The sequence below is a fragment of the Phymastichus coffea genome, unplaced genomic scaffold, assembly GCF_024137745.1.
Source record: "Phymastichus coffea isolate CEN01 unplaced genomic scaffold, Cenicafe_Pcof_1.1 PCOF00006, whole genome shotgun sequence".
In the NCBI taxonomy this organism is placed as follows: Eukaryota; Metazoa; Arthropoda; class Insecta; order Hymenoptera; family Eulophidae; genus Phymastichus; species Phymastichus coffea.
This window is the reverse complement of record NW_026706817.1, coordinates 6,519,176-6,541,359: the sequence shown is the minus strand read 5'-3', so window position 1 is coordinate 6,541,359 and position 22,184 is coordinate 6,519,176. Positions and strand designations below refer to the sequence as shown.

At 33.2% G+C, this 22,184-nt stretch overlaps 1 protein-coding gene across 2 annotated transcripts in view; it reads right to left on the bottom strand.

The window, feature by feature from the left end:
- LOC131668512 (potential E3 ubiquitin-protein ligase ariadne-2-like) overlaps positions 1–22,184 on the bottom strand; it is a 209,130-nt gene that overhangs the window by 78,126 nt on the left and 108,820 nt on the right. For both annotated transcript variants that reach the window (XM_058942768.1, XM_058942775.1), the window contains exon 5: positions 4,654–4,866. In XM_058942768.1, the coding sequence (XP_058798751.1) occupies positions 4,654–4,866 (213 nt within the window). The remainder of the gene's footprint in view (positions 1–4,653; positions 4,867–22,184) is intronic.

The following is a 22,184-nucleotide window of genomic DNA, read 5'->3' as shown; positions in this document are numbered from 1 at the left end:
TGATCTATCGAAAATTTATTGCAGTGTAGCGAAAGTAGTTTTTTTTATAGGAATAGACGAACGACTCGAATTTAAGACTACCGCCAGTCTACAACGCGTAACTGTGTTTTACTTCCGGCATGGATCGTGAATCTTGGGCCGATATGAATAACGTTGCAATCACATTCTCGCTAGTGATTGTTCGACAAATTCGAGGATCCTTGCCGCTGCGAGATCGGCCGTACAATAAGTCTTTTTAGTTACTCATCATCCTCTGTAAAGGACAGTATCGGCTTACAACCACTCGTTAACTTGGAAGTCCGCTCCGAAAATAGCGAAGAATAACAAATTGCGCGGCCAGCCGCTTAAGATAAGAATTTTGAAAATATATTTCCTCAAAAAGCTAATTAAAACACTTTCAAGGAGATGACCCTCAGTATCTAACTTGTGGAACTAGTGAATTTATATTACCGAAACCGTGGAGACTGAAAGCTCAGAAGAAAAAAAGGCATTTTTCACGATTCCATTAGGATATACGAGGTGTGTTCAAAAAATAACGAGAATTTTCGTTTTATGAAAAAAATATTTATTTATTCATCTACATTAATGTTGTCGCCTTCAAAGTAGTCCCCTTCGGATGCAATACACTTATGCCAACGCTTTTTCCAATCCTCGAAACACTTTTGAAACTCGATCTTTGTAATAGCTTTTAGCTCTTTCAGCGATTCGCTTTTAATGTCATCTACGAAGTGTGTTCAAAAAGTAACGAGAATTTTTAAATTTCGCGGGTTTGGAGAGTCCGCTTGTACAAAATTTTTTTTATTATGTTGGTACACATGCCCCTGAAGTACGATAAAATTTTCAGCAATATTCATTGCTTACTTTTTAAGTCGCAGCCGCTAACGTTAGACGTGTTTTTCGAGCTCGGCGATTTTCGTTTGTGAAAAAAAATGGATCAAAGAATTTGTATTAAATTTTGCGTAAAAAATGAAATAAAGTGTAGTAAAGTTTGTCAAATGTTAACAAAGGCATATAGTGAGTCTGCTATGAGTAAAGCAAGGATTTATGAGTGGTATAAGCGTTTCCAAGATGGCCACGAAAACGTTGAAGATGACGAACGACCCGGACGCCCAAGCACATCAACAACCGATGAAAACGTGAAAAAAGTGAAAGAAATGGTTATGAACGATCGCCGAATCACAATCAGAGAAGTCGCTGATGATGTTGGCATATCAGTTGGCTCATGCCATCAAATTTTTTCGAATGTTTTGGGTATGAAACGTGTGGCAGCAAAATTCGTTCCAAAATTGTTGAATTTCGAACAAAAACAGCGGCGAATGGAAGTTGCTCAGGAGTCGCTAAATGAAGTCAATAACGATGCAGAACTACTAAAACGTGTTATAACAGGTGACGAAACATGGGTTTACGGATATGATGTCGAAACTAAGGCTCAATCGTCCCAGTGGAGGCATTCTGGATCGCCAAGACCGAAAAAGGCTCGACAAGTACGGTCGAATGTGAAGGTTATGCTCACTGTGTTCTTCGATTTTAATGGCATAGTGCATTATGAATTCTTGCCACAAGGTCAAACAATCAATAAGCAGTACTACCTACAAGTTCAACGTCGTTTGCGTGAAGCAATCCGAAAAAAACGCCCGGATTTGTGGCAAAACAATTCATGGCTTTTGCACCACGATAATGCGCCTGCTCACACTTCATTGCTTGTTCGTGAATTTTTGGCCAAAAACGAAACTGTAACGATGCCTCAGCCTCCATATTCGCCAGATATGGCTCCATGTGACTTTTTTCTATTTCCAAAAATAAAGAGAACATTAAAAGGCCGACGTTTTTGGCCAAAAATTCACGAACAAGCAATGAAGTGTAAGCAGGCGCATTATCGTGGTGCAAAAGCCATGAATTGTTTTGCCACAAATCCGGGCGTTTTTTTCGGATTGCTTCACGCAAACGACGTTGAACTTGTAGGTAGTACTGCTTATTGATTGTTTGACCTTGTGGCAAGAATTCATAATGCACTATGCCATTAAAATCGAAGAACACAGTGAGCATAACCTTCACATTCGACCGTACTTGTCGAGCCTTTTTCGGTCTTGGCGATCCAGAATGCCTCCACTGGGACGATTGAGCCTTAGTTTCGACATCATATCCGTAAACCCATGTTTCGTCACCTGTTATAACACGTTTTAGTAGTTCTGCATCGTTATTGACTTCATTTAGCGACTCCTGAGCAACTTCCATTCGCCGCTGTTTTTGTTCGAAATTCAACAATTTTGGAACGAATTTTGCTGCCACACGTTTCATACCCAAAACATTCGAAAAAATTTGATGGCATGAGCCAACTGATATGCCAACATCATCAGCGACTTCTCTGATTGTGATTCGGCGATCGTTCATAACCATTTCTTTCACTTTTTTCACGTTTTCATCGGTTGTTGATGTGCTTGGGCGTCCGGGTCGTTCGTCATCTTCAACGTTTTCGTGGCCATCTTGGAAACGCTTATACCACTCATAAATCCTTGCTTTACTCATAGCAGACTCACTATATGCCTTTGTTAACATTTGACAAACTTTACTACACTTTATTTCATTTTTTACGCAAAATTTAATACAAATTCTTTGATCCATTTTTTTTCACAAACGAAAATCGCCGAGCTCGAAAAACACGTCTAACGTTAGCGGCTGCGACTTAAAAAGTAAGCAATGAATATTGCTGAAAATTTTATCGTACTTCAGGGGCATGTGTACCAACATAATAAAAAAAATTTTGTACAAGCGGACTCTCCAAACCCGCGAAATTTAAAAATTCTCGTTACTTTTTGAACACATCTCGTAAATCAGATAAAACACGTGACTGTTTGAATGTACTTCATAATACTTTTACGTTAGAAAAAATGTTGAATACTAAAAATCACAAGTTACAGTCACCGTAAATCGGGATGGAAACAGCACTCTTACATCTTGTAAGATTAGCTTTTTAAAGTTAAGTGCTATACTTTAGACAATATCAATTGAATCACTTTAGAAAAGACATTCACGATAAGCAACTATGCGGAAATAAAAAGTCTCACACTTTTGCTTATATGTACTTCATTTCTTCATAGATTCTCCGGATTGAGCTAATCTCAATCTTATAATTACCTATAAAAATATTTACGAGGGTGAGTCAATAAGTCTTTAGAAAATTCAAGAGATAGCGATCAAAAGCAACCCAACTTATGTTGCACCAGCAAACGTCACTATAAAATAAAGTACTGCCAGATAAATTACTGAAGATTCAGCCAGATCCATCGAGTAGTTTTTATCGTCAATCAAAATGAACAACTTTTGTTTCTTGTTAACAATGGAAAAAATGAGTTTCGAGCCGTGATGAAACATTTCTAATCAAAAGAGCTTACATCGAAAGAAATCAAAGCTAAGTTAGATGCAGGTCATGATGTTTTTCCCCTGTGTAAGCAACTGTTTACTATTGGGTAAATGAATTTAAACGTGGCCGTACATCGACTGAAGGTGAAAATCTTTCAGACTGTCCTGTAGACGTGAGCATTCCGGAAATTATCAATAAAATCCATGATATGTTGTTGAGTGACCGAATAAATTATAATAATTGTTGAATGAAGAATAAAATTGCGCAAAATAGTTGAGACCACAGTGGTTTCAAAATGTACAGTCATTTCAATTTCGCATGAAAAAGTGAAAAAGAAAAAAATTTCGGCACGATGGGTGCCGCGTTTTCTCTCAGTCGAGAACAGACGCAGTCAAATGGTGGCCACTAAGACCCTCTTAGCGCCCATCAACTGTAATCCGGATGACTTTGCGTCGACTCATAACGGTAGATGAAACGTGGATATACCACTATATTCTTAAGACGAAGGAACAGTCAAAACAGTGGATTGTGAAAGGTCAACCAGCTCCAAAGAAGGTGAAGACAGTGAAATCAACCGGCAAGGTTACAGCCACTATTTTTTGAGATGCACGTGGAATTATTTCTTCATCGACTATTTAGAAAAATAATACCGAAGAGTATTATGCGCCGTTGTTGGACCGGTTAAGCGAGAAAATAAAGGAAAAACGTCTTCATTTGAACAAAAAAATATTCTATTTCATCAAGAGAACGCACGAGTACCCACTTGCTTAGTTTCAATGGCTAAAATTAAGGAATTGAAGTTCGAATTAGTAGACCATCCACCGTATTCACCAGATTTGGTCCTTAGTGAATTTTTTTCTATTTTCAAACCTAAAAAAGTGTCTTGCCGGACAATAATTCATATCGAACAAGGAGGTCATAACACAAACAAATAACTGTTTTGAGAAAGTTCCAAAATTATTTTTTTTTGTAGCTTAAAAAAACTCGAAAGAGGCATGGAAAAGTGTATCGAGCTTGTTTTTCTATCTTTTTTTAAGGACTTATTGACCTACCCTCGTAGTTTTAGGTTACATATAATTTGTTAGTATGCCCTAAAACTATCTTATATTAATAATTTCGATAATGCATCTAACATACTATTGAAATAATAATGCCAATTCTATAATAATCGTAAGGATTTTATAATGAAAAAATTATAAATAATTTTATTTTATAAATGGTTTTTATAATGTAAATTATTCTCACAACTTATTATTACACCTATTTATAAGTATGCAAAATATGTTACTAACCAACTCTTTTCGGGGACCTCCTTCCATGTAATACGCATAAGGATACGTATACTGTAAAGTATAACGACAGCGAGCTAATAATGATGCTGCTTCGAATAAATGTTGCCAATCTATCCAGGTACCACTTGAATTCATAACTTTTTTATTTATGCGTAACTTTATTTCCTCCATCGTTTGTTCTTCTAATTTTAACGATTTACTGTGATTTTCCCACTGTAATTTATAATTTCAACAATTATGATTTAATGACAATCAGAAAAAATAACATTATTAAATAAAATTTAATGATGTTATCAAATTTAATTAAATAAACAACATTATTAAATAACATTATTAAATAAAATTTGATAATGTTAAAATTTTATGTAATAATGCGCACTATAATGGCTCGATCATATATAATTTAAAATCAAATGGCGACTTTAATATATATAATTTTAAAAACGATTTTCCTGTAATTATTATATATTACTTATCTATGGATTATTTATCATTTATCTCATAATCTAGTTTTGTGAAGCATATGTGTATAAATGTCGGTACTTGCAGAAGTTAAAATATGCTGATAAATGTATTCAAAATTTTATCATATGCAATATTATGTAAATCATTAAAATATTCTAATTTTTGCGTACAAAAAGAAACTAACCATAAATAAAGGTGAAGAAATCGTAGTTCACGATAGCAATACAAATCTTCACCTCAGGTAGGTGGCAAATGAACGTACGGTATCTGCTGTACATTTCCCTTGGACAACCGTTAATTGATCCTCGCTCAGATCAATATCTGATTAATTGCTAAGTCGTGCACTTTCAAATTAAAAATGCTCATGTGCTAACGTAACTGTGACCTTTGTCGGTTCTGAATGTTTGAAGTAAACGTATATGTGGTCAAATATCTAAGGATTGAATACATTGTGGATTCTGTTTTAATCGAGCAACTTCACGCTTTGCACTGGAAAGTCCGTTACAATATTAATTTAAATTGTACGGATTTAAAAAAACTGGTATTGATGGTTTTAATTTGAAATTGCGGCTGAGACTATTAAATTGAATACTCTAGGAGGTCTAACACAAGTATATTTCCAAATGAATAAATATTAATTCTAATTGAAGTAGAAATATTAGCGATATTTGTCGCAGACTATTTAGAGTTAGCAAAAGAAGTACTTGTTTAATCTTCTTTAAATTATATATTTTTTATTTTTATTCTATGTCAGACAATGTATAAAATATTTATAATCTTACTTGGATGATTACTTCCGTACTATGCAAGCTTCTTAAAAACGTAAACTTGACTAGTTGACCAGCAGAAGTCGGTGCAATAGGGTCGTGAGATTTATTGTACTATTATAAAGACTGTAATGACGATACTATTTTATTTTTGTATGTAAAAGACTACATTCTATATTACAGCTTAAAATTAATTATAAAATTCAATTTTCTTACTTAAAAATAATTATTAAGTTCAAATATACGCATTATTCATTTATTCTCGTTGCTATTTAATTTTTACCAAGTATTTATATTTTTCTAACATTGATTGAATTCATAAAACTTAAAATTTTCAAAACATTTTGATAATTTGTGCACAAAGTATAAGCTATTCGGGTTGAGAAGTGGAATTAGATAAAATTTGATTACACAGATTTAAAAATTATTAAACCTACGAACTTACAATACTACTACTCTAAATTACAGGTAATCAAAATAAAAATGATAGGTATACCAAATGACGCTAACAGTAAAATACAAAAAAAAATCACATAATCAATGAGTTGCTGTAAACAACTCTCGCACAAAAAAAAATGTTAAAGCTACCTTGCCTAAGTGAGAGGTCGAACGGTTCTGTTTGATGCGCGCTGAAACAGTGAAAGAACTACTACGATTTTCCCTCTCCTTTTTCGCGGCTTTATGGCTGTAGGGCGTTGCTTGTTTTCGCTTGCCGCCAATGACGGTGTTTTAGCCTGCTGTTCCGCTCACATCACGTGTCAACCTTCAAGTCTTTATCTCGATGTGAGATTCAGAAATACACGTTTACGATATGCTGGTTTGATTCGCAAGCTAACATCAATTCTGGCGATGCGCGTGCTTAATTGGAGCTTATGGACAGTGGACTTCGTTCACAGGTACAGTTTTCGCTATTCATGAATATAAAACATTCAAAGTTTCGAGGAACTCAACTTCTTGATTTATATCAAATCTCTATTATAAAATCAACATTGCATCAGTGCGCATCACGCAGAATCGCACACATCCATCTAAATTTACAGCTCGACCTTTCTTACATTTTTTTGCTTTTTGACACTTATCAATACATTTGGCGTCAGTAGCTTACAAAATTTCTTAGAGTTATTTTGAGAAGTAGAAATGTTCCGAAGTCGCATTTTTTCCCGGACACAAAGTCTGTACATATTACTTGTAAAATGAGATGGGAAGGTCTTTTATTTCTCGAAAAAGACCCGCAGAAACTTGAGAGAAAAAATGTGTGCGCTCCGCGATCAGCGTCGAGTGCTGATTTTCTTGCAGGCGACACTGGTTGCTACAGTCGTAAATCATTTGTAGGTGCTCTCAGCGTGCTCTCAAACATCTCATAATTTCGATATGAGGGGGGTAGCGGTTCAAAATGCAGTTTCACATAAGTCTGAGAAAAACTTTAAATAATACATTGCAATCGGGCAGTTTCTGGTTCCCGCGTGATTTTGGCCTGATTATTCTATCATTGTACATATACGAGGGTGGTCCGATAAGTACTTAGCCTCACCGCCCGATGGCGCCACTCTCGCAAAAGAAATATTCTATCACGTAGTACAACCTTCTCGATGGTTACTGTCAAGATTTCAGCGGGATCGGAGTTGTAGTTTATTTTTGAGAGCGTGTGAAAGCAAGTGTGTCCGTTGATTTTTTAAAAATGGAAAAAGAGCAGTATCGGTCGGTGATTCGATTCTTGTTTTTAGAAGGGAAATCACGCAGCGAAATCAAAAAGCGCTTGGATGCTGTGGATGGTGACTCTTCTCCTTCGATGGCGATCGTCAGAAATTGGTTTAACGAGTTTCAATGTGGTCGCACGTCGATTTTTGAAGAGCCACGTCCAGGTGCTCCGAAAACGGCTACCACGGAGGATGACGTGACAAAAATTCACGATCTCGTATTGGCAGATCGACGATTGAAGGTGCGCGAGATAGCTAAGATCGTAGGCATCTCAAAAGACCGCGTGGGTCATGTCCTGCATGAAATTTTGGGCATGAGAAAGCTGTCGGCGGGATGGGTGCCGCGTTTGCTCACTCCGGATAACAAGCGCAACCGTGAGACAACTTCAGAGCAATGCTGACGCTGTTTAAGCGCAATCCAAAGGAGTTTCTGCGTCGTTTCGTGACAGTCGACGAAACATGGATCCACTGGTATACACCAGAGACTAAGGAACAGTCGAAACAGTGGACTTTACCCGGCGAAAGTGCTCCGAAGAAGGCGAAGACTGCCCCATCGGCCGGAAAGGTGATGACCACCGTTTTCTGGGATTCACAAGGTGTGATCTACATCGACTACCTGGAGAGGGGCAAAACGGTCACAGAGCTGTACTATGCCGAATTATTGGGCCGATTCGACGTCGAATTGCAGAAAAAACGGCCCCATTTGGCGAAGAAAAAAGTGCTCTTCCACCATGACAACGCACCGGCTCACACCTCCACCGTCGCCATGGCCAAATTGGTCGAATTAGGCTACGAACTGCTGGCCCATCCACTGTATTCTCTAGATTTAGCCCCATGCGACTTCTTTTTGTTTCCAAACTTGAAAAAGTCACTCGCCGGGCAGAAATTTGAGTCGAATGAGAAGGTAATCGCTGCCACGGAAGCCTACTTTTCAGACCTCGAGGAAACGTATTTTTCAGACGGGCCAAAGAAGTTGGAGCATCGCTGGGCCAAGTGTATTGAACTAAAAGGAGACTATGTTGAAAAATAAAACGCCACTTTTCCAAAATTTTCGTTTTTCTTTTGTAGGCTAAGTACTTATCGGACCACTCTCGTACATGAACTTCATTTGTATTTAAATAATGTCTTGAAATAAATTTTTATTTTTATTAATCTATTTATAATATACACAGATATAAAATTAAGCCGAAATTATAAATGATATTAACCTAATGTACTAAATAGAATATCCCGGTTGACCTAGAATTTTGTTGTTCTCAGTCTAATGTGATCATAATATTCAATATCCAATTATTTATATTTTGTACAATATATATTAGAAATCAATTAATCAATTTTATTCAAATATATAAATTATCGAATATGCTTTTAACTGAAAACTCAACAATCATGGGGAGACGAAATTATACAGATGAAGAAGCACATGCTGATCATCAGAAAAGACGAATTAGAGAAACAGAAAATCAAAATCGTAGGCGACAAATTGATCTACAACGTATTACTGACAATAATCGCATTTCAAATAACAATATAATTGAAAAGGATTACTTGGAATTAAAGAATATTTTATGTAAACATTGTTAAGCTAAAATTTTAAGGATGAAAAAGTTTCAAATAGAGGATTACTTTCAATGACTGTTGCAGTCATGGATCAGTTAAATTAGATGAAATTTTTTATTTTTCAGCTGAAAGCTTTATTTAATGGCGAACATGATAAGTCATCAATTTTTTTCGAACGCATACGTAATTATAATAATTCTTTATCTTTTGCCTCATTCAGCGCTATCTTAGTCAGTATTGTAACGTGACTGGCTACGAGCTGTTCGTTTTAGTATGTAATAATTTGACTACGAGAGAAATCAGCCTGAAGAGGTCAGCAAATATGCTGACGAAACGTTGCTGAATATAATTAAAATTAAGTGAATTTCTATCTATCACGATTTCCCTTCTTTCCATTATTACAAAATTTATCATTGGATAAAACTATAAGGAAATCACGGCAGTATGTTACGTGCTAACTTACAAGGAAGGTACCCGAGGTGTACCTCACCGATTTTCTTGAAATTGTGATATGTTGTAGAACATCAAAAAATATTCGACGCGTATTTTTTTATACGTGCCCATAAGCCTATTTAAGGGGTGAAACCCACCCTTAAAGTTCACCCCTAAAAACAAATTTTTTTTAATTTCTCGAATACAATTCGTAATTTTTTACTGAAACAAAGTGGGTAACACTTGTTATTGAAAAGCACATAGTTATGCATTGTTTTTAGTCATCAGACTCGTAACCCCCGTTTTTTATTAATGAAAAACTATATTTGATGACCATTTTTTTCACTATACACATTCCAAAATCTGTTAAATCTTGACAAAATTAATTGTTTTATGCACAATAATCAAAAATAAAGTTGACCTGTTCCGGAATTTTCAAAAAAAAAATCCCTTGAGGGGGTGAGCTACCCCTAACATTTATACTATTATATTTCATTATTCCATTACGATATCATGGTGTAAATCTCTTGGATACTATTAAAATTGTTAAGTAGTTGATGTAGTTTGAAATTTTCTTAAATCAGCCCTTACAAATGAATTCATCCCTAAAACTCAATCTCAAGTATTATTTTTTCATTACTTGAAAATACCCTAGGACTATTCAGTGGCGTAAAACGTGTAATAATATTAGTTCACATCCTTGGTATTGAATTAGAATTCTTCACCCCACTAATGTATCAACCCCTATTTTTCAATAAAAAAATGACACCCTTTTCCATGTGAAAATACTAGTTTCTTGAGTTTGACGAAAAAAATTTTGGCAGTATGCACAATATTCAAATACGAAATCGACTGTTCTCACCTTAATAAAAATAACCTATAATAAGGGGTGTACCAGCCCCACAGGAGATATTGTCGTATCTCTATGATTTTATTCTTTTTCTATGGGACTTTCAAAAGTAATAAAAAATTAATGATTCAAAGTACAAAAAAATTTTAAATTTAATATTTCAATAGTTTCGAGTTTTAATGTTACTTTTTATAATCCTGGCAATAATGATAATCATTAAAAAAATGTTTCAAGCATAATGATTTCTTACACCAAGAGCATCTTACAATTGCTGAGTTAGAGCAACCAGGAACTTCACAACGCTCATTACAATCATTACCAAAACTAAAATCTACGGGGTTATCAAATTTATCTGGCTTTGATTCAACGTAGCCACTTTTATACCATGAATATTTGAATAGGTTATTGTATCGAGGAGATGACAATTGATTATGTACCAAGGATTGGAGTTTTATAATGTTATTTCTTTTATGAAGTTCTATATCCTCATTCATTAATGTTACACTGTCCTCGAAGCGACGGACGTAATTTTTCCACACTCGGAAGCCGAAAGCATCTAGTGGCTGAATTTTGCCTGTTGTTCCTTTTGGAATTATTTTTACATCAACAATTTTGTTTGGAGGTGCTGCTTCCTTTACAGCATCAGGGCAATGCCCACTCCACAAATCAATTAATAAGAAACTTGAATGCCCAACATTGGGAAAATACACATCCTTCAGCCATGTTTTGAAATGTTCTGTAACCATTGAAAAAACTCATTTTTATTCACATGACATAAGTTAAAAACTGTAATCATCAATAATAAATATCATATCTGAAGTCAGTTTGCCAGAAGCGGAAGGCATCACGTAAATATTTGATGGCTTGAATAATTTGGATTCTACTACTGGTCCAAAGGTTCCTTTACTTTCTTTTAAAACAATGAATAATGGGGAAAGCAGTCTCCCATCACCTGAAATGAGTGGTTGAATTGTGTAACTGTGAGTCGTCGAACTTACAGATTCTACAAGACATTCAATTTGCTTTTCGCCTTCAATAGCTAGTGTTCTTCCCGAGTGCATTTCAATTTGAAATCCACTCTGATCTGAATTGTAAATTGATTCCAAACCTTTGCTTTTAATTATTTTTTTCACATCTGAAACAAAATCATCAGCTGTTTTTTGTAAATATTCTCTCCCTTCAACAGTCTTTTTTGTTACGAATTTATTTATCTTTCTGCTGACTATTCTGTGAGCCTTTTTAAAATTTTGTAGCCAATGACGTGACGCTTTAAACCTTATATCTTCATGTCCAACGATTTTCTAAGCTTGTAATGCCCATTTTTGTAAATCTCTATCGTGAATTATATAACCGGCATCGGAAGCCGACTGAAAATTATCTAATACAAATTTATTGATTCTTCCAATTTTTTCTTTATAAGTGCCTCCTTTATTCAACGTATGCGTCCATCGTTTCAACTGTGTAATTGATTGGACTTTTCGAAATCTATGCTGCACAGTTTGCAGAGCGAGATTTTTCGTAACTCCGCTTCTCCAATAGTCCACAGCTTTTCGTTTGTAATCCCAAGATAGATCTTCTGTATCCGCTGTACATACTAGTGAGTGTTCATCAACATCCGCTGACCAGATTTTATCAATATCTTCAACAATATGCATTTCAGTATCCTTAAATGGTTCTTGAAAAGCTAATGTAGATTCCACAATGAATTCTGGATCCTCAAAGTTATTTATACAATCAAGTAATAGTTTTTCTATATTATCCTTCAAAGCAATTTCATCTTTAGTAATGGGACTTTCTTGTATATTCATAGCTTGAAAAGATAATAATAATAATTGTATAATATTTATAGGATTAATAGTCATTTTTCCAATACTTAGAAATAATAATTATTATTTGTTTTTTATATGATGAAATCCGAAGCGCATTAATTTGAATATTTTTTTACAAAGTCAGGCAATAATTTTTAATATCATTTAAATCAACATTACACTGACAATTACGTATCAATTTCATTTCTAATTTCTTCGAACGATAATTGAATATTGAAAATTCCAAAATTTCTTGTCCATCTTTGATCCCTCACCAATTCTGGAAAAAGACCACATAAAAATATGAAGTATTGCATTTTATAACTCTTTATAAGCTATATCTAAATCACTAATTAAAAAATTATTTTTGTCAAATACGATGTGAGTATGAAAATTTTTGAGCTTTTTTCTTCGGCAAAATATTTAATTCAAAAATGTAGAGTAAAAAAAATGATGAAAATAATTTTTTATGGTTTCTTTAGATAGGGCTTGTAAAGAGTTGTAAAATAGAGTACTTTCAATTTCTGTGCGTTTTTTGAAAAATGGCGAGGGCATGTATACAATATCTATCAATTACCGCGTTAAGAAATTTTACGCAAAAGGAAATTTTACTTACAATCAGGAAATAAGTATTGACCAAAAATTATATGGTTGAATTAATATGTACGAATTCCAAAATACTATGTTATACTTTGATAAAATTTGAAGTTTGAAATTTGGTTGCACATTTATTGGATTCCAATGTAATTTCTTGTAAATTCAACAAACACTGCACTCACAATTAATATACTGATTCAAACGAGCTCGATGAAGCTCTGACTAAAGACTGATGATGAGAGGTAATATCGAGTATTCGAGTGTTGTTTTGGCGAGCTGATTGTGAGTTCAAGAGTGTGATCGCATCGTCGAAAAAGGTCTTATCTATCCAAAACATAGCAAGACGATAATTTAACCGTTGAGGTTTTTCCCACCGTCCGATCTCGACAACAACAACAAGAAAATGATAAATTTAATCTTATCTTGTTATTTTAAGCTGTTCACTTCTCTTAATTTGTTTTCCAAGCGTTTATACGTTTATTCTTCGTATGCATTTATTCGATAATTAGTTAGTTCTTCTTGCTTTGAATCATTAATTTTTTATTACTTTTGAAAGTCCCATAGAAAAAGAATAAAATCATAGAGATACGACAATATCTCCTGTGGGGCTGGTACACCCCTTATTATAGGTTATTTTTATTAAGGTGAGAACGGTCGATTTCGTATTTGAATATTGTGCATACTGCCAAAATTTTTTTCGTCAAACTCAAGAAACTAGTATTTTCATATGGAAAAGGGTGTAATTTTTTTATTGAAAAATAGGGGTTGATACATTAGTGGGGTGAAGAATTCTAATTCAATACCAAGGATGTGAACTAATATTATTACACGTTTTACGCCACTGAATAGTCCTAGGGTATTTTCAAGTAATGAAAAAATAATACTTGAGATTGAGTTTTAGGGATGAATTCATTTGTAAGGGCTGATTTAAGAAAATTTCAAACTACATCAACTACTTAACAATTTTAATAGTATCCAAGAGATTTACACCATGATATCGTAATGGAATAATGAAATATAATAGTATAAATGTTAGGGGTAGCTCACCCCCTCAAGGGATTTCTTTTTTGAAAATTCCGGAAGAGGTCAACTTTATTTTTGATTATTGTGCATAAAACAATTAATTTTGTCAAGATTTAACAGATTTTGGAATGTGTATAGTGAAAAAAATGGTCATCAAATATAGTTTTTCATTAATAAAAAACGGGGGTTACGAGTCTGATGACTAAAAACAATGCATAACTATGTGCTTTTCAATAACAAGTGTTACCCACTTTGTTTCAGTAAAAAATTACGAATTGTATTCGAGAAATTAAAAAAAATTTGTTTTTAGGGGTGAACTTTAAGGGTGGGTTTCACCCCTTAAATGGGCTTATGGGCACGTATAAAAAAATACGCGTCGAATATTTTTTGATGTTCTACAACATATCACAATTTCAAGAAAATCGGTGAGGTACACCTCGGGTACCTTCCTTGTTAGTCAATTTTCAAAAACGTCGAACAGGTCCATACTGCTTCAAAATTCAAGGATAAATTTATTATCAAATTAACACAGCTTTATATCCCAACGTAGGTGACAATCCGTCATATAGATAACTTTTTATAATAGATCAAAACGAAGCTTTAGATTATCGAATTCTGCAAAATCCAGTAATAGATTATGAATTAATGTCCATTTTGTACACCATTATTCGTAATGAGAACTTTTTGCTAAATCTTATCAAATGATGAAAAAAGAAATGCATGTGCAGCAATTAATAACTGACATGAGAAACGATTCATCACCTTCAGACCTGCAATTATTCTTTTCCTTAAAATCAGCTCAGGATAGTCAGTGATATCATTTTTAACGAGTTAATGAAGTTGCTGCAATATTTTCAACAACTGCTGATGGAGAAATACCTGAATCATACATCACGTTAAGAAATAAAAGTACAAAAATTTTAAAAATTGTTAGCTCATTAGATCCAAATGTAGAACCGTGGATTTATCCTTTATTTTACCCTTATACGACGCGTGGTTGGCATCAAAATATGATTCGCAAAAACTCTAATCGTAAGATCACACACTTGGATTATACTAAACATCAAATAACTATTAGAGGAAATGATTTCAATCCAATCATAAGAGGACGTAGGCTATTCCAATAGTGGGTAATAGATAGTTATGTAAAAATTGAAAAAGATAAAGTTCAGTATTGTAAAGACCATCAAAATGAATTACAAGCTAATACATATCAAGGTTTACATGGTCACATGAGAAGTTGTGCTAATGATGTTAATGGGCACGTAGGCAAAACTATAATTCTTCTTTCTTCTTTTACTAGATCATCTCAGTATATGCAACAATACTATCAAGATGCTATGGCTATTGTCAATAAAACAGGAAAACCAGATATTTTTTTGAACTGTGACATGCAATCCTAATTGGCCAGAAATATCTAAAAATTTTTTATCTGGTAAATAAGCTATGGACAGGCCAGATTTAGTAGGGAGAGTTTTTGATTTGAAAAAGGATCTTTTGCTTGATAATGTTGTAAAAAAAAAATTTTTTGGAAAAGTCGCATCTTACATATATATCATCGAATACTAAAAAAGGGGGGAATTGCCACATATTTATTTAATAATAACGTTAGAGCAAGGTTACAAAATTATAACAGCTGATATAGTTGATAAATTTATATCAGTAGAAATAACAATTAAAATAAGAAATTCAAGATTATACGATATTGTTATGAAAAATATGACTTATGGGCCTTGCGGTGACTGGTGCATGAAAGATAGTAAATGTTTAAAAAATTTTCCAAAAGCTTTTCAGCAATATACTACAATGGATGAAAATGGTTACCTTCATTATCGTCGAACAGATACCAGTACTCTTTGCGAATGACCTAATGGACATAAAATAGACAATAGATAGGTGGTTCCATATTACGCTAAGTTACTACTACTTTTCGATTGTCATATTAACGTGGAAATTGTTTCAAGTATTAAAGCTGTCAAATATTTATACAAATATATTTATAAAGGACATGACGCTGCTACAGTTGTGATTGGACAAGTAGAAAATGGTACCGTTATTGAATACGACGAGTGTCGTAGTTTTATTGAAACAGGTTACGTTGATCCTATAGAGGCATGCTACAGAATTTTTAACGATGCATGATAAGAGTCACACCGTTATCAGGTTACCAGCGCATCTACCTAATCAGCAAGCAGTTATTATTTTAGAAACTGATGATGAATCTTTATTGATAGCAAATTTAAATAATTCCAGCAGTATGTTACTTGATTATTTTACTTTAATATAACTAATGAAGCAGCAAATGCATATTACTATGTTGAAATACCAAAATATTTTACTTACAAGAAAACAAAAGCTAATGGTCGAAAAGTTAATGTTTGCTACTTCTTCGTAGCAAACATGAAAAAAACATTTCAAATGTATTGGTAGAATATATTCCGTAAGTCCAACGCAAATTGAATTATATCATTTAAGATTATTATTAATGCATGTGCATGGCGCTACAGGTTATAATGACTTGAAAACAGTAGATATGGTGTTTTATATCATTTTTTCATATTAACCTGTCTAGCATAAGATGACGATTGAAGATGACGATGAATGGAACAAATCAATGAGAGAAGCAGTATGTTGGATGATTCCTCGATGCCTACGACATTTATTTGTCGTTATATTAATTCACTGTCAGCAAATTTATCCTCAAAAATTATGGGATACATTCAATGATGCGATGAGAGGGATTTTTCACGTAATAACGAATTAAATATCAGTTATCAAATGGCTTACTCTGAAATAAATAATATTTTAATTAAAGAAGGAAAAAAATTAGTTGACTTTCCAGCAATGAATCAAAGTGTCATGATTAATATAATAGATAATATTGATAACAGTAACGAAAATTATTGATTACAAATTGGCAATGAACAATATAACAAACTAAATGATGAACAAAAGGAAATAGTTGATAATATTATTGAAGCATCAGGTTTAGAGAATTATAATGGCTCAAATTGCTTTTACATTGATAGACAAGGAGGATCTAACAAAACTTTTGTTTACACTACTATTTGTAATCTTTTATTGTCGGATAATATCAAATGTTATACAATGGCATACACCGGTATCACTGCAACATGGCTGCCTAATGGAAAAATAGTGCATAAAACTTTTGGTTTACCATTTCCTTTGTTTCACAATGCATTTTCAAATATTAAAATACAATCTAATGAAAGTATATTTTTACAAAATACTAAGGTATTTATTTGTGACGAGGCTCCGATGGCCCCAAGATACGCTTTAGAAATAGTTGACAGATCACGCTTTAGAAATAGAGAATTTAGTTTACCCAATAATTATAAACTACTGCTGATATGCGAAAGAGGCCTCGAAACACACTTCATCAATTCACTATTCAACACTCTTGATAAAAAATTTGTAGGACTATTAATAGTAGAAATTATCGGTTTAAGAGGAATGCCTTGTTTGTGAATTTTAGGTAGAGTATAAGCCTTTGCAATAACTATGTTGGATTGTATGAGATATTCATTATTATAGTTTTTATTCAAATAATCATTGTCATTGAATTTCCGTAAAATTTTATAAACTTTTATTTACCAGGATTGAAAGGAATTTCTCTTAGTAATTTTATATGTATTAAAATCTTCAAGCAACACATTCATTTTTGTAATATAATCATCTTTATTAAGGCATAAAAAAAGTGAATTCCGAATGGTGATAAAACATTTCTATTTAAAAGGCCTTACACCGAAAGAAATCAAAGCTGAGTTAGATGCAGTTCATGGTGTATCTGTAAATAAATTTAAACGTAGCCGTACATCGACTGCAGATGTATGTCGTTCAGGCTGTAGACGTAAGCACTCCAGAAATGATCAATAAAATCCACGACATGGTGTTAAGTGAGCGAAGAATAAAATTGCGCGAAATAGTTGAAGCCACAGGAGTTTAAAAGGTCCAGTCATTACGATTTTGCATGAGACATTAATATATCGCAATTATTCATGCTCGAGTACAGCTAGATATTTGTGAAATTTTCGTGCCAGTACGGCAAACTTATATGAATTACTTATACATCTAGATAAATTACAAGAAAACATGATTAATTTTAATAATTACGTTTGTTTACCTTCAAATCGATATAAGAAAAATATAAACTGTATATTAAATATATTATTACACAGTAATCATAAGGAAAATATATTTTTTACATATTTTAAAAATAATAAAAAATAACAACACAAATCATGCCTGAATTCGGCTTGATCAATCAAGCTCAGACGCTATAACCCAGAACATGCATTGGAGAGGCATGTCCATTCCAAAGTATAGACCATGCTTGGATAGCTATACATGAGCCATGAATGGAATAAACATTTTTTTTACATGGCTTGCTTATAATTCATAAAAAAATAAGTAACGCGTGTTTTTTTATTCACGGAAAAACACTTTTAAGAGGTGAAATCCGTCATGAAAGTACACCCCTAAAAATATTTTGATATATATTTAGCTTCTAATTGACATTTTACGATGAAACAAACTTCATTTGACAAAATAAATACAATTTTAAAATAAATACGGAACTAATGCATGCAGTTTCGATCATAAGGGATGCAACCCTTATTTTTTTCAATAAAAATTCAACCCTTTTTATGACTATAGATATCAAAAACAAAAAATATCCAGAAAAATTGAAAAAAATATTATTATGAATAGAATGCTAAATTAAATTTGATCTGTTGCAACGGTAGTCGATTTAATTAATCGAACCGTTCGCGATTCTGCTTCTCGCGCGTTAGTTCTAACAATTAAGAGAGAGAGTGAGCGCGCGATCTTTTGAATAAGCAGTTACGCCTCAGCTGTGAACGCGAATTTACTGCCGATTTGTGTCGCACTTTGTTTTCGCCGGATAATTAGTTTTCTGGGACAATTTCGTGCGTGAGTGCAACGGTATTCCCGAGGTAAAAAGCAGCAGCAATGCAGAAGAAGTATCGTAGCTAATTGGAGGCAGTACAAGGCAACGCAGCTGATTAATCGAGGGGCACCGGCAGTTGATAATTTTGCATCAACAATTACGGCTGATCACTGTAATTGCACCGCATGGACGGTGCAACTTCCGTCATTAATATATGCGATACAAAATACATTCGGTATTTTGTCTAATCGTGTTAACGTTATTTTTTATATTCGCGTCGAGTGTTAGTTCGCGGTAGAATTCGAATCTTCCCTCTCTCTCTTCCTCACCGAACATAGTTAATTGTAAAATCCTATTCGCGTGCGTTAGTCTTTCGGCTCTACAAAGACTGTAGTGATTTTTATTAATTAAAGTCTGTTAAATTTATTCGCCGTTTTCGTCAGTTAATTTTCCTAGTAGCTTAAGTAATTGAAAAAGGCTTAGGTTTTAATCCGATTACATCTAGGGGATTAAGAAGATTAGGAGTAAAGTCGCTCACACTTAAAACTCATCGAGTGTCACAAGACACGTGACTTAAGGTGAGTTCAACTCCGTTTGATAGAAGACAACTAGGATAAGTCATCTGACGTTAAGGCGAATACATGTACTATCATACGTGTTTAACGGAGTGACGGTTTGCTCTGCATCGTGGAAGTTTGTTCTTAAATAAATTTCCCATTTTTCAGATAACCTCCGCCGTTACACTGTTCGAAATTATTTTTCAAACCTCCCTTAAAATGGAAGAACCACCCCTAAAATTTATTTAATAATATATTTCAAGTTCTATGAATTAAATTGTGTACTACTCCTAGTATAAATGTACAACCTACGCATGTAATTCTATTAAAGAGGGGGTTGGGTAGCAACCTCTATTTCTTTCAATGAAATTTCTATATTTTGTGCTTATTATTATAAAAAAAAATTTTAAATGAGCCAACAAAAATTAAAAAATATATTATTGTCGATTAAATACAAAAATTAAGTTGAGCTGTTTCAGTTTATTTTCCAAATCTCTCTCAAAATAGAAAATCCACCCTCAAAAAGTGTTTTTCAATATACAAGTTCTTCTCAATAATTTACTATGAATTACATTGCGCAGTACTTCTGAAAATATCTAATTTCCAATGTATGAATACAGAAATTAAGTTGCTTTCTTCGAAACTACTGTTCAATCCACTCTCACAACGGAACATCCACCCTCAAAAAATTTACCTCAATATTAAAATACTGTACTGACATATACCAACTGTGAATTTTTATCTCGGAAAATATTTATATATATCATAATTCTTTGATAGATATGTTTCAATGTTTTGTAAAATAAAATGAAAAAAATTTGTAATGTGTAAAGTGTACAATTTTCAAATAAATGAAAATGGCAACGGACTTCTTATAATAGATCAGGTTTCCAAGGAGAGAGGTCAAGACAATTAGGATTTAATTATTGTTTGTACTCCTTACAATAATGATATTCATTATAAAAGCGCTTGAAACATGATTTTTTGCATCAACTACAATGTATAATAGCTACGTTTTTGCACCCTTCTATTTCACAATGCGTATTGCAGGAATCTCCAAATCCGTAAGTAACAGGATTGTCAAATTTTTCTGATTTTTCAGTATTGCAACCACTCCTAAGCCAGGAGTATTTAAAAAGATTGATATATCTCGGTGAAGATAGTTGATTATTGACTAATGACTGAAGTTTAATAATTTCATTTATTTTATCTAATATTAAATCAGAATTTATCAATATTACAGTATCTGGAAATCGTCGAACAAAGTTCTTCTATATGCAAAATTCATAAACATCAAGTGGATGAATTTTTTCCGTTGTCCCTGTCGGTATTTTTTTGACATTTATAATTTTATTACTTAGTGTCATCTCATCTATAACACTGTCACAATGACCACTCCAGGAGTCAAGCAAGAGCATATTATTGAAATCTACGTTAGGGAAATATACTTCCCTCAGCTATATTTTGAAGAGATTTGCAATTAAAAATCTCAGTTGTAAATTCATTCATAATGACGTTAATTGTTACTAGATGGAAATATATATATCTGTGACCATTTTTTCAGATTTAGATACTTCGACATGTACATTTATCGGTCTAAATGAATTGGTTTTGACAACGGGTTCAAACTCACCGCTAGCTTTCTTCAAAACTAAAAAGAGTGGTAACAGTAATTCTCATTCACTGATAAAAGTATCTGTATAGTACGTGTCACTATGTATCGTCGATGAAACTGGCTGTACTAAACAGTGTATTTGTATTTCTTCTTCAACTGCTAGCGTTCTTGCGGAGTACATCTCCAGTTGGAACCCATTCTGATCAGAATTATACACATTTTGAATTACAATTAATTCTATGCCTGCTTTAACATCATTAATAAACCTATCGGCTTTAGTAATCAGTTCTAAATTACTTTCTAGTGTTTTCTTGGTTACAAACTTATTTAATTTCCGAGATGCTATTCTATGAGCTATTTTAAATTTCAAAACTCAGTTTTTTAAAGCTGACATTTTACTTCTTCTGAGTCTATGTACTTTTGAGTTTGTAATGCCCATCGACGCATATCTCGATCCTCAATAATGTAACTAGCGTCTACTGCTGATTTAAAATTATCAAGAGTGTGCTGACAAATTCTTACCATTTTCTTTCTATAAGTACCACTTTTCTTAAACTTGTAGCCCAACGATGGAGCTAATTCAAAGACCTAAGTTTTCTAAATTTTTGACACGTTTAATACTTAAATTTTTTTTTTGCTACTTCTCCAGTATTCTACGGCTCTTTGGTATATTCAAAAGTAATACCTTCATTAATTTCTGTACAATTGTCTCTAGGTGCTTCGAAAACGTCAAGAACGCGGTGTTGGACTTCATCATTTACTATTTTTGCATTATAATCTTAATACTCTACTTGAAAATATAATATATCTTCAAACATCATATCAACCTCATTAAATTGACTTATTTTTTCAAAGGTTTTTAATTCATTCATGTATTTAATTTCTTTATAACTTGTCTCGCTTTCAGGTATATGTAACGTTTGGAAATAAGCTAATAATAAATTCAAGACGTTTAGATAGTTAATTTTCATTTTTTAATCTGAAATAAAAAATTTAATAAAATAAGTTTAACTTAATTATATATGAAATTATATATACATACATATATATATATACACATATATAATTTTGTAAGAATAAAATATATATACCGAATAGGATTTCCGGTTGGACACTGGAATGAGAAGGAGAGTAGCGTAACGCAGTGCTTAAAATAATTAAAATTGTAAAGAAAGCAAGTGAAGGATAAAAGTAAAAAACAGCGGCAAAAAGAAATAAAATACGAGGGGG